This window comes from Triturus cristatus, chromosome 4_2 (assembly GCF_964204655.1).
Source record: "Triturus cristatus chromosome 4_2, aTriCri1.1, whole genome shotgun sequence".
In the NCBI taxonomy this organism is placed as follows: domain Eukaryota; kingdom Metazoa; phylum Chordata; class Amphibia; order Caudata; family Salamandridae; genus Triturus; species Triturus cristatus.
The window spans coordinates 302,244,412-302,259,041 of record NC_140586.1 but is presented as its reverse complement, the minus strand read 5'-3'; the positions used below and the strand labels follow the sequence as shown (position 1 = coordinate 302,259,041).

Here is a 14,630-nt window from a genome sequence, read left to right as displayed (position 1 = left end):
GAGCGTCAGTCGCCCATCGATCAGGCTATGCCTGATTGGCTATATGCTAGGTGGAGTGGGGCTGAGGGGATGGAGCGGGGCTTACACAAAGGGTAGCGCGAGTAGACAAAGGGAGAATCTAATCTCACTTCCTTCATGAACCTTGACAAGTCTATGTGTCCTTCCATTTTTTTCTTGTGCTAATGAATTATTTAACTGTCAAATTTATTTTAACTAGTTCCCTTTTGTGTATAGAATAATGAGCATTGCGCAATATACCACATTTGGGGGTGTGCAATGATATATCCGCCGACAATGACAGGGGCTGGTACAACGACAGGGTGCCATGAAATAACTGGGAGACATACACACTAGGAGTCATTCAATGACAAGGGGTGTACACTGTTCTAGTTATTCACAATGACTGGGGCAGGGTGGGGAGGGGAGACATACAAAAATAAAGAGTCATACAATCACAGCGAACAGGAACTATATTCATTGACAATTCAGCCCCACCAAGTTCCCCACGCCCATACATGGTGTGCTGCTCCAGTCCAGGTTTTTTTTTTTTTAAGTCTGGGACTTGCAGTCCTGTTTATTTCATTATAAAACAGGACTACAAGTCCCACAATTCAAAGATAAAAACCTGGAACGGAATAGCACATCACACATGGACCTGGGAAACGTGGCAGCCATGAGAATAATATTGTTTAATACTGGATGGATGCATGGAGGAAACTGTTCTTTTAAAGACCAACTGTTCAACTTAAGCCAGGGGTGTTCAACGTAGGTCCGCCAGAGCTGTGTAAATGCCAGATTTTCAGTCTATCCACAAAAGATAATTCTATATAATATGAATCTAAATGGAACTCATGCACCTTGCTGTTATCCTGAAAACCTGGCTTGAATCCCAGCCATGGACCTACATTGGTCAGCCAGATTTAAAGTTGACTAAAGATCGATACTTAGAAGACATAACAACCTAGGTCTGGGGTCCATACAGAAGGGCAGAGAGTTGTGTTAAAGAGTTGGTTAAGCAGAGCCCTGTCCATTTAGCTCATTAGGTTACTTTAAGACAACAGGCAGGACATCATAGATAAGAGAAGTCACACCAAAAACCATCACCTCAGCTAAATCTCTACACTTCAAAGTCAATACACCACTCTGGATTGATCTACATGTAAAAGAGATAGCCTAGACTTATCTCTCACTGCGCCACTTGAACCAAATATATCCCAACTCCCAATCTGCTTGCATGCGATGTGCGTTCCCAGCTGCGGTTTCTTCCATATGGCACGGGACTGCTCAATGCTGCGTTTTTTCTGGGACAGGGTCGGACAGGAATTCTCAGCGGATCTTGCATGCCCTCTGGAATTGGCTCCACGTAATGTGCTGTTGGGGCTGGTGGGGGAGCTGGAGGCCCACAGGATGAGCGTGTTTTCCTTGGAGTGGCCTTCTTGGTAGCCAAGATAGATATGGCACGCACATGGAAATGGCTGACACCCCCATCGATCGTATGATGGCGAAGGGGGGTAGACTGGTGTGCACAACAGTTTATACTGCTTGTGTGTGTCCCCATTATCATGAAAGGGTGTGAAGAGAGTGGTGCTCTTTCTATGGATTATCGGTATAATGTAATTGATATTATCTGTCAAAATGTTGCCATGTCTTGATGCGTTATTCTATGCAAAGCCTTATTTTATGTGATCATGAATGTCCCTGTCGCAAATGTTCAATAAAATTGGTTATTAAAAATGAGATAGTCAAAAATGTCAAATTCCATCTAAAACACAGTCCTAAGCCTTTCCTTTTCAAAACATGACCTTGAACTGGCCATCCAATCTCTAGGCATTTCACTTATAGACTACAAAAATGCACTACTGAACTGACTGGACTACCTAATCTTTGTCTGTGAGGGTTAAAGCTGGAGCCACTGGAATTATGTGGCAGTGAAGGACCAAATAATTCAACAGTTTTGACAAAGTTATGCAGCAAGAAAAAAACAAAGTATCTGGAATAAAACAGCACAACATGTACTAGTATTATTTTGTCATTTTAAGAGCTCAATTATGCCTTGGCAAATTTGCACCTTACAAGTACCTGTTAACATCCGAATACACCAATCAGCAACAGAAGGGTGACCAGGTATTGTTTGCAAATGGTCTGCCACTATGCAGAACCACGTGTGGCACTTTTTCTAAGAGAACTTTTGATCCGATTGAGCCTGACACACATTTTTTGGGTGGTGAAATCTACACATTATGCAGTAGGTGGTGGAAAGTGTTGCAAATGCAGAAAACGCATAATCATAAATATCAAGAAATATTGCTGTTGCATGAATGGTGCAACAGCACACATTCTCGAGGGTTAGGGATTTGGAGGTTGCAAGCAGAAAAGCATTGACTTGATGGTTGAATTGGGTGCTCATTGGGGCAGGAGAGGGCTTTGTTGGGCTTCATCAAAGGCCTGTTTATTTTCAGTCCCTTGTACACACCAGAGAAGACTAGAGGACAGTGCTTGGCCACGTGTATGTGGGTAAATGTAAGGGGGAATGTACTGCATCCACATTCTCATCCTTGCCCTCTCCCTCCTTCTATATCGAAGGGCCACTGGAGTTATGCGATTTTATAGCTGCACCACTTTTTGCATATTCATGGATTTACCTTTGTCACACAGTCCATCATCTGCTGCATAACCTGCAGAGTTTAACAAAAAAATAATTTAAAGAAAAACTAAGGTTTTAAGAAATCTTCACAAAACGTGCAGAGGAAATTTCGCTCTTCCCCTCGCCCCCAAGTGAATTAATCACATGGAAGACTTTGTTTATGGTGGTGGCTCAATGAGTTGTAATCATTTTCCAAAAGGACTACGCAGCTACATTGGAATTTCATTACTCTGTCTAATTGTAGGACTAAATTGCCTTGGGAGTCAAAGGGAACCCTCCTAAGCACAGGATAGCAGAGGGAACATTTATCAATTAAGAAGGCTGCAAGCAAAACGGAAACAAACAAGGGTTGGGAATTCTTGTTTTATTTTCTCTGGATTTTTGCAAAACTTTATTCTTCGTGAAGTTGTTGGGCCCTCATTAACCTCTGAAACTCATTGGCTAAGGCAAATATAGTCTTTTGGTCTCAAAAAGGACACATCACCACAGTAGTCTCCAACAGTGAAAGGAACTACTTTGTGTGTAAATCTGCTCCTTGTGACAGGACTCCGTAACTCACAGTGAAGTCAGCCAATGGCCAAAGTGGGTTTACCCATTGCTGCAAGATGCATGCTGGAGTGAGCGATAGAAAAATGTGAATAAAACAATAAAAGAATAATAACTAAAATATGCCCAAAAATACCTAAAATTATGTGTTAAAAGGATATTTTTTATAAAATTACATGTCTTGGCTAACATTACGTCTAAAAAAACAATCGGTGTTGCCTTGGCTGTCAGCCTCTTGCCTTTGCTAATGCTTTTTTGTACAGTTTTTATAAATCTTTATAAATGGAGAGTTGAAATGATGCATATATAGTAAGGCTTGTAAAGACAGAGAGATGGAGAGAGCTGTATAGATAGACAAATATTGTTGGTTGGATAGCTTGATAGATCGATATATAGATAGACAGACAGACAGACAGACAGACAGACAGACGGATAGATAGATAGATAGATAGATAGATAGATAGATAGATAGATAGATAGATAGATAGATAGATAGAGAGAGAGATAGATAGATAGATAGATAGACAGACAGACAGACAGACAGACAGACAGACAGACAGACAGACAGACAGACAGACAGACAGACAGACAGACAGACAGACAGACAGACAGACAGACAGATAGACAGACAGATAGATAGATAGATAGATAGATAGATAGATAGATAGATAGATAGATAGATAGATAGATAGATAGATAGATAGATAGATAGATATAGAGAGATAGACAGATAGATAGAGAGATAGATATTATTAGTGTTTTTAAAAGCAAGTTAAGATAGACGGCGTATTTGTTTAGCACACATTAACTCCACTGGGTTTTTTGTGCTATTGATAGATAGTAGTGTATTATTGTAACCCAATTCTGTGGAGTCACAGAGGCTACTATTTTTATTTCTCTGCTAGGCAGATATGCTGTATCTGGAATATGAGCTTTAAGTACCGCCCATCTTTTTAGTTGGCTCCTTTGACTGTTCTTTGCAAATGCCTGTTTTTTTTGGATAATTTGCTTTGGAGCCCCTCCTTTTCTACTGTTGTAACCTCCCATAAGGACTGCCCCTGTTGCATGTGCTCTTGGTCTTCATGTTGTATTACACTTTGTGAAGCACTCTTTTTTGCTTGAATCGGCTGGTGCTCAACTGATAGCTGTGTTTCTTTTTTCAGCGTGTGCCACACCCATAGATTAATTTTCATATCTTCTACTGGGGTGCCTTCCCTACTCCCATCACCACCTCCCTCCCGTTGCAGGCCTCTGCTCCGACTGGTTGCACCAACAGGGCAGAGAGGAAAGGCAGCCTCTCCCCTCATTGGCTGCTTGTATTAATGTTGTTGTGCTTGCAGCCTGGAGCTTAGCAGAACTACCTTGTCACTTTAGATTGTCAAGCAATGGCTTGCGTCCGCCCTGGAGAGCATCAGGCTTTAAATGCGTTAGAAAACTTCTTCATTGTATGTGGTTCACGTCAGACTCGGGCCTTGATGGGGAGTACAGACATTCACCATAAAATACCGATTTTAACATTTTGAATAAATAAGCTATATTCCCACCAACAAAAGCTTGTTGTTTTTGTGGGTAAAATAGTACTTTGTCCCAAAGAAAATATGTCTATTCTTAGCAAGCATATTTTTGATCCCCAAACTACAGCTTTTAATTTTCATGAAGCAGTCACTTATACACTACTGTTAAATATGGACAGACAGATTCTGTCTTTCATGTCCATTTACCATTATCAAGAATTAGCTAAGTCCATTATATGGTCGGGACTTTTACCATATTTATTGCCAAGAATGTCCATAATACAGCGTGGATGGGTCATAATGAGGAGATTGCCCTTATGTGGCTACAGGTGACCTAAATATGTCATGGATGGGGCACTACCAAAAGGCCATAAAATATGTTGCTGATGAGTTGCCAAAAGAAAAGATAGTCAGCATGTCACCAAGAATTATATTATGAATGGACAGTCACCTTGTGACATAAAATGCCAATAAAGATTATACGGATTGGCCATTATTCTGCGGCTAGCATGTTGCAAGAATTGTTACACTCTTTCATGGATGGGCCACTATTATGCGGGGATATTGCGTATTTTTGCAAGAGTCTGACAAATATGTCTATGATAAAACTCAATAATGGCAAGAAGAGTTGAAATGGTTCCAAGAATGCCTTGTGCATGCCAGTGATATGCCACTATTTTCAGAAGCTATTTAATGTGTTCTAAAAAATGCCCACAAATAAATTACTGACAGTTCAGCATTATTTGTGGGATCACAAGCATGTTGTCAGGAAAGACCACAAAAATGCCCTGGATGGGACACTGTCATACAGGGATGTCCAGAATGTTGTTAAGAATTTCCACAAATATTTTATTTATGAGCCTCTGTTATGCCCACAGTATGTTTCCAATGGGCCACGTTTATGTCGAGGATAGACAACATGTCACCCCGAATGCAAACACAAACTACACTGACGGACCGCCATTATGTTAGGGTTAACCTGTATATTGCCAAGAATGTACATAAATATATCACTGATAGGCCACAATAACCCAGGGATTTGCCAACCTGTCAACAGTAATCCCCCAAATAGGCAACTGATATATAACCTGTATGTTAGGGGTTGGTAACATGTTACCAAGAATGCTTTCAAATATGTCACTAATGGTCCACTATTATGCAGGGTTAGCCTCATGTCTCCAAATATGTCCACCGTATGTTACTTGTATGTTAGCATTATGGTAAGCACAGCCATCATGTCTCTGAGAAAGCTGACGCATGTGCCCCTGATGAGCCATTTTTATGCAGGGATAGCCAGCATTTCCCCTGTATACGTAAACAACACTACACTGCAAACTAGATTATTAGTAGATCTCTGGCAGTAGTGATCTCATGGCCACTGTAGCCAAATCACTTTTGCAAGACAGTCTTTGGCGTTTTACTGATAATTAGGAGATCTGTTTTGTTTTCATCTAACCAGTTATGAATGTTTTTATTGGATAAATAAATGCACACCATTAGACACGAGCAACAAGTCCAATAGAAGACATTTATTAATGAAGAACTTTCCACCAGGGATGGGCAGTTTTTGAAAATGTCCTGGATTTTATGTGACACATGTCATCTAACGCTGCATCTTCTCTCCTTGCAGTCCATGGCCTTACACGGTCTTCCAGCGGGGATTTGACCTGGTGCTTGGAGAGCAACCGTCAGACAAGATCTTCAGGTAGGAGCCCATGGTTCAGTCCTCCAGCTCAAGCTGCCCTCGAGCCTGGTGGAGGTAAAGCAAAGTCATGCCTAGTGATCCCCATTGCAGTGCTGCTGTTAATATACTTTGGTATTTGGTGTGATGCTATAGACAGGTAAACGCTGTTCAATAGAATGCGCCCGGAAATCTTGTGTTACACCCCTGACACCCAGATAAAAGCCTCACAGAAGCTTGATCCACTCTGGTGCATTATAACTCATGTCATGAATGATGTGCAGATAGTTACTATTAAGAAAAATAAGAACTAATCTTACTAATTAGAAAAAAAAGAACTAATCATACTAATAAGAAAAAGAACTAATCTTACTAAGAAAAAAAAAGAACTAATGTTATGTTATGTTATGAATATTTGTAGATCGCATGGCTACCCAAAGGCGTTCCAATGCCAGCCGAGAGAGAGGCAGGTCACAACAGCTTAATAGGAGGGGTTGTGAAAAAACTACGTTTTCAGAAGTTTACGGAAGGGAAGGAGATTTGGTTCCGATCGTAGGTGGAGGGAGCATGTTCCAGAGTTTGGCATGAGTAAAGAGGAAGGAATGGCCACCAGTTCTCATCCTGTTGATTTTAGGGACCGCAGCTAGGTAGAGATTGGATGAACAAAAGAGTCTATTAGGGTGGTAAGGGGAGACAATGTCTTGGAGGATGGGGGGTCCTTTCTTCCAGAAAGATTTGTGGGCAAAACATAGAGACTTGAATTTTATTCTGTCCGCAACTGGGAGGCAGTGCAGGGTTTTCAGAGCAGGCCTTGCGAAGTGGTTGTTGGGAATCATAAAAAGCATCTGTGCCTCACAATTCTGGATGACTTGCAGTTTATTTGTGGTAGCCCTAGGAGCTCCTAAATACAGAGCATTTCCATAGTCGAGGTGAGAGAGGATTAAAGCCTGGACCATGAGTCTTCTTGCTGAAAAGGAAGGAGCGGAAGAACTTTACGGAGCTTCCGCAGGATGCCATAGCAGGATGCTGCCAGTTTAGTTGCCTGATGATCAAAAGTGAGTGACTGATCTAGCCACATGCCTAGACTATGCCAGAGATGGGTGAGTTGCTCAGCATCATGAGCTCTGTTTTATATATGTTTAGTTTGAGGAAAGAGGGTTCCATCCATTTGGTGACTCTCTCCAGGCAGGGGCCTAGACTGGACGAAGTGGATCCTTGGTGGTTTGGGGCCACCACTAACTGGGTTTTATCGGCGTACGTAACAATGTCTATCCTGAACGGGAGGACAATCTGTGCCAGTGGGCTGATGTAGACATTGAACAACGTTGGGCTCAGGGTTGAGCCCTGAGGGACGCTGCAGCCAAGTGGGATTTGATCTGACGAGTTATCCCCTTCAAATACTTGAACTGTAACCAGGTGATGACAATTCCTGATAGACCAATATTCCTCAATCTGTGGATCAGGATGTCGTAGTTAACAGTGTCAAAGGTGGCACTGAGGTCCAAGAGGATGATGGGCGTCGATCCTCCTTTGTCTAGGATCATTTTGGCCTTTTCAACCACTGTGAGTAATGCAGTTTCAGTCCCGTGTTGGGGGCGAAATCTAGTTTGAGACGGGTGGAGTGAAAAGCAGAGATAACTGAGTTAACGTGCTTTTCTAGCATTTTGCTGATCCCGGGGAGAAGGGAAATAGGGTGATAATTTCCAAGTGTATCAGGGTCAAGACTGGGTTTCTTCAATAGTGCCCTCACCATGGCGTGTTTCCAGGGTGTGGGTACTAGTCCGGTTGAAATGAGTTTATCAGCTTCATCAACACTGGGAAGATTGTATCCCCGGCCTTACTAAAAAATTGGGGAAGTGCTGGGTCATTGGGAGAGACAGATTTTACTGAAGCACATATATTCACTAGGGTGTCCATGTCTATTAAGGGAATTTCCCTGAGAAAGTGCTCACTGGACATGGAGTGCTCCGTAAGCCGCTGATTGATGGATGGGCGGGGGGGAGAGGAATTGTAGATATCCTTGATCTTTTTAGAGAAGAACTCTGCAAGTTCGTCACAGCGTGCATTTAAGCTGTCTGGTGGAAAATCCCTGACTGCTAATTTTAGGAGGTGCTTGGCGATCTTAAAAATTTCACATGGGGCGTTTGAGGCGGAGTTGATTCTTTTCTCATAGTATAGTGCTTGTGCCTCCTTCACTTTGGATTGGTAAAGTTTAATAGAGTCCCTGTAGACCTGTTTGCTTGTTGTATCGTAATTTCTTCTCCATTTCCTCTTGAGTCCTTTACAGATTTGTTTATACTCATGCAATGTAGAGAAGTACAATGGAGGGCGGTTGTTCCTGTGTTTTTATGGATAAGTTTCTTAGGTATAATTAGGTCAAGATGATCCATTGGTTAAATTGGTCATTCGTGACCGTGGGGCAGGGATCTAGGGTAGGTATGTCATTTATCAGAGCTGCTTTCCAGGTGTCCAACGGGACTTTGGACCAGGAGCGTTTCCAGCTACTGGTCATGCCAGTATTTAGGGAGGATTTTGATATATCCCAAGAGAAGGGGACCAGGAAGTGGTCGGACCATGGTACTGGGACTGGGTCTCCGACTAAAAGTTCATTGCAGTTTGAGAAAATGGGATCCAGAAGATGCCCTTTGTCATGAGTGGGTCTCGTAACATTTTGCTTTATCCGAAGAGCCAAAAGATTTTGGGTTAATTCGGTCGCTACTGGGTCTGAGGGGTCATGGAAATGCAAATTGAGATCCCCCAGTATAGTAAAGTTAGAAGGGGAGCTTGCCAAGTTGGCAACAGCTTCTGGCAGAATTTTAAACAGCTGTCCATGGGGACCGGGGTGGCGGTATATAAGGATACCTGAGAAGGTATGAGTTGAAGAAAGTGAGATGGAGAAGGAGAAGTTCTCAGAGTTGTGAAGGATATTAGGGATAATGCGGCATTTAAAACATTCTTTTAGAATAATGGAAATGCCTCCTCCCATCCCCTGTTCCCGATCTTTCCTCTGGATATAGTAACCCAGTAGGAGACATTGGACTAGGTCAGGTTCTGACTCAGCATTGAGACAGGCTTCCGTGAAAAATAGCACTTCAGGGCATTCCTCTTGGAGCAAGATAGAAATTTGCATGGCGTGTTTGGATTAGGATCTGCAGTTAATGGACAGCATTTTGTAGACTGAGGAGGAGACAGTAATTGTTAAAAAAAACTGGATAAAACAAGTTTTAAGCGCGTTTAAAATCAGAGCGAATGACACCAGCAGCACTGTGTGCGCTACTTTCTGTTAGCTTATTCTGAGCGCGTCAGCGCCATCGGCTAAGTTTATACCCAGAAGCCCTAATGGGAGTTGGAGGAAGACTAGAGCATCTCACCTCAAAAATGGCTGCCGTATAGTGGCCATGGGGAAGTGGGAAAACCCCACTTCCTGGAAAGAAAGAAAGAAAGAAAAAACAACTCCCTCCACTCAAACAGCAGCCTAGCTGCTGCGGTGGACTGGGGAGCAGAGCAACAGGGGACCGATGAAAGAGGTGAGCATGTTAAAGTGTATGCGGCAGGGAAACAAACAGATACAATTTAAACAAATCTAAAAGTTACCCACAGTAATTGTTAAAAAAACTGTAAAAACATGATAAAGCGTTTAAAATCGGAGCAAATGACACCAACAGCGCTGTGTGCACTATCTTCTCTGAGCTTAATCTTACTAATAAGAAAAATAAGAACTAATCTTACCAATAACAAAAATAAGGAATGATCTTACTAATAAGAAAGATAAGAACTAGTCTTACTAATAAGAAAAATAAGAACTAATCTTACTAATAAGAAAAAGTGTGGCTTAGTGCTTGATTAGATGTTGTGTAGAATAGCATCTTAAATTAAAATCCTCGCTTTCCCATTTACCATCTGATGTCATGTGTTGTATTTGTTTCGGGCTATGGTATGCATTCGTTTTCTAACCTGCCAATTTTAAGAGCTCACAGGACTCTAATCATCACTATTAAGTGTAGAAACTATGCAGACAGTACAGACTGTGCATCCACATCTGCATAATAAATAGACATGTATCCACTCTACTCTGGTAAATTGAATAAACACGTGTGCTGTAGGTCTGGTGACCTGCTTTGTATGTGCCCGCTGGCTTGGTGTAGATTTTTCTTGTTACCTATTAAATCCTCTACAGCGGCTGCTACTGCTCCATCATCCATAACATTTCTTTATCCTAGTGTATTGACATGTGCCTCCTTTACTGAAAGAGCTTCAAAATCCAGACATTCTTTCAATTGTTAGAGCCTGTGTAAGTTGTTGCCTTCATGCTCTGTTAGTTTTAGCCTTTTAAGATGCTTCTTCCTTTGTCTGACATCTGCTTTTTCTGTAGATTGTGAACATTTCTGTTCCTACTGTAATCCTGAGACCCTGTTATTTCTGTTACTTGTGTGTACTTTTGTTTCCACACATGACTGTTGTTTGGAATATCTTTCCTCACTAATAATCACTCCTTATGTTGTATGCCTTTGCCAGGTTCACTTACACCCTTGGGGAAGGCATGTGGCTGCCTCTCAGTAAGAGCTTTGTGATCCCACCAGCCGAGCTGGCTATCAACCCCTCAGCCAAGTGCAAGACTGACATGACGGTAATGGAGGATGCTGTGGAAGTCAGGTGAGTGAGGATATACTAGCCAAGTCCTGGCACATCAGGCAAAATGGAGGCCAGTCAGAGACCACACATTGAGGAGCCTCACACAAGTTAGAGTGATGGGTTGACTATGGAATGGTACATTCAGTGTAGGAATAGTTGAGCTCAAAGACGAATGATTATTTAGATTTGTTTCTTGTATCTCTATTAATGTTTCTTATAGTAGTACATAAAATAGAATGCAGCATGATAGTCATCAATACACAGACAGGACATTGTCATCGCACATGCAATATGTTCAATCTTTTGATTCTTGCAATGTGAGTCAGAAGTTGGTTGAGAAGGCAAGAAATACATTAACGAGTAACCAGTCAACAAACACAACTAGCCTAGGAGAGCCATTCAGGAATTAGGAGAAACGTGGGAGTGAGCATGCCAGGACCCTTAGGGGTATGTTCTTTAATGAGGTGTTAAGACCATCCGATCCCATGCTGAAGCAGTAAGGACCCAAAGGGGAAATATGATGTGTGAAATCCCTGGTCTGGGTGTGTCTACTGTCCCATGTTATACTCCAGTATGCCTATCAGTAATATAAGCACTAACTGTGCTCATCAGTGCAGGGCAAAACCTCCTCTTCAAGATGTCTGTTGTCTGGCTTGGCTTTTACCTTTGCTAGGAACCCGTCTCATCTTGTTTATCGGGATCTATGACATCTGTAGGTCTCTCAGGCAGTCCGGAAGGCCTGGGGCTGTCAACATGTTCCAGGACATTGCTATACACCACTTTGCCAGTACCAGGGTCAGGCCAACAAATCCACAAACATGTTCTTTTTTTGCACATTGTCAGTCCCAGTAAATCCTTGGGGACCAGTCTCCCCACTAGTTCAGATAGACAACACAATGATTTTTTAGATTGCAGATATAATATGTAGTAAGTGAAGGACCATGGATGAAAGCTATGTCTGTCATGGACAGCATAGTAAGGGGCTGCAGGGACATAGGACAGTTTTTTTTTATACCTGTTGTGTATGTGGGCTATTACTTTGTGAGAGGTTTAGGTGCTCTTCCCATGCAAGCTGTTTCCACAGTTGCGGATGATAGTGGTACATAGTATTCAGAGCATGTTCCATATTGTTATGTTAAAATATTTATAGATCTCATGGCTGTCCTAGCAATGGGACATCCCGGCTGAAAGATTAATGTAATGCAAGACACACAATGTGGTGACAACGGTGTGGAGGACATCATAAAGTATGATAGGGAAGAAGGACACAGTGAGGAAGAACGTCAATTAAGTATCCAATAAGTTAAGACTTCAAGGTGAGACACAGTAAGAAAATTTCACTGGAAGAAAGAATACACAAAGAGTTCCTTGGTAGACATGGTATTTGAAGGCTTATTTGGGAGACACACTAAGGGAATACCTCAATAGAGGACACAGTATTTAAACAAAATTGAAGATTTGGGCCTGATTACGATGGCGGACAGATAAGAATCTGACCACCACCGCCGTGGGCAGGTGACCAGCCCACAATGTGTTGCCGGTCCCGCCAGCTATATTACAATACGACCATCTTGCAGACAGTCATAAAATGCATTTTTCTATTGCGGCTTTTGCTGCGGCCCGGAAAAGGGCCACAGCATAAGCTGCAGTAGAAAAAGGCACTTTACAAACATCCATGCACCGTGTGCCATGCATCATGTGGTGCCTGGAAAACGGTGCATGGAAGTGTGGGGGAGCACCACATGTGCCCTCCTGGCCACTTAGCAGTGGGCCACGGGGAAAGTGGGCCTGTTTGGGGCCCCCAAAGTCAGTTTCCATCTGCCTTTTCATGGCGGTGGGACCGCCATAAAAAGGTATTCGGAAAGGGACATTGTGATCCTGACAGCGGTGCCTGAGCAGGCACTGCCTCCATTTAGGATCACAATTCTGAAAGCTGCCCTGATGGGATCCGTAGATCCTGTTGGAGGTGGCGGTCTGTCCCCAGAGATTCAAGTGTCCGACTGCCTGCATCGTAATGCGGCAGTCAGCCAGAAGGGCGGTCTGTCAGTGGGACCACCTCTGACAGCCTGTCGGTGGCAGTCCCACCGGCATTGTAATGATGCCCATAAGGAAAGGGGATTCAATAAAAGACGCAGTAATTAAAGACTACAGTGGAAGACAGAGAAAGAGTACCTATCAACTGAAGAAACACTAATTTAACATTATATGAAGATTTAAATGAAAGACACCGCTATTGTAGACTTCAGAGAAAGTCAAAGAAAGTGAACACTTCAATGGACGATGGCTTCAGCGGAAAAAACATCCTATGAAACATTCAATGGAAGACTTAGTATTGAAAGGAAACATGAAAGACAGAACAAAGGGAGTCTTCAATGAAAAATCATTAAATGATTCTACTAAGTTTGATTTTGAGGAACTGTTTTTAATAGTCCAGTTCAATGGAAGGGAATTGTAAGAATGCTTAATAAGAGGTGATTCAGTGAAGACGATAGCAGCAAATAGCATGAGGAAGCAGAGCATGTAAGTGTTTCTCTTGTGAACTATTACACAGTACGTCTTTGAACAATCATGGCAGTTTGTTCTGAGCCACCCTCAGGTGTTGCAAAAAAAGAGTAACATCATGAAGGGGCAGCTGTCCTACTTCCTTGTCTATCTGGAGCTTTGTGGAAAGCAGTAAGTGTTGTTCCTGCTGGGCCCTGAGGAGCCCCATTGTGCCCCAAAACCAACATAATGCAAGGTCCTTATCTTCCCAATCAAGAATTCCATTGTGGGTCTAGTAGTTCCTTTGCAAAGCACTTACCTTGAAGTGTCTGAATTTAATATCCCCATCTCTGAGTATACCATGTCTAGTGTCTCTCATCCCCCATCCCTGCCTTTAACCATATTTCCTGAATCAATATTAGCAACACTGCTTGTACCCATTTCCTCTACCTTATATTCACCCCTCCTCTCTTCGGCTGCTGATTTTCGGTGCATATTCTGCAATTCCTCAATTTAGCCATATCTCCTTTCCCGCATCTTTCATTCCTGTTGGCACCCATATCCTTTCGTTCACCTTCCTAATCACTGTCTTTTGCACATCTCCCCTCTCTACTTGTGCCCATATCTCCTACATCTAATCCAAACTCACCATGTGCAAATAACTCCTATCTCCTCCTCGTTCTGGCAGATTTCAGCTCCCAGCATCTGCTGAGCCAGGTTTCCAGCAGGGGGCCTTTGTCCTTGGAGTTTCCTCCTGCCGAGTTGAGCTACACTACCTGCAGCAGAGAGGGCAAGACCAATGCCTCTTAATATTCTATGTGCACGGCAGGTACTGCCAATCACGTTTAAACATCACTTCCACTGTGAAGGCTTGTTTGCTCTTGCTACCAAAGTACATAAGAGGTTGAGCCTCTCCTGGAAGAAGTGGACGTCAATATGAAGAGTACAACATATGACATGCTCATTACTGTTCCATCCTCCATTTCTAAGCAGGCAGTTTTCCTCTTTGCAATAGAGTCTGAACAAAGCGAGCTACTGGCCAGCAGGGGCGGCTCCTCTGCTATGGCGGAGGAGCATTGCCCCACTGCTGAAATACAGCAGAATAAAGAAGAATAAAATGACAAACTATTTT

At 42.7% G+C, this 14,630-nt stretch overlaps 1 protein-coding gene across 2 annotated transcripts in view; it reads left to right on the top strand.

Annotated features, from left to right (window-relative positions):
- ASTN1 (astrotactin 1) overlaps nt 1-14,630 on the top strand; it is a 636,055-nt gene that overhangs the window by 406,555 nt on the left and 214,870 nt on the right. For both annotated transcript variants that reach the window (XM_085601605.1, XM_085601604.1), the window contains 2 exons: nt 6,335-6,409; nt 10,901-11,038. In XM_085601605.1, coding sequence (XP_085457731.1) covers nt 6,335-6,409; nt 10,901-11,038 — 213 coding nt within the window. The remainder of the gene's footprint in view (nt 1-6,334; nt 6,410-10,900; nt 11,039-14,630) is intronic.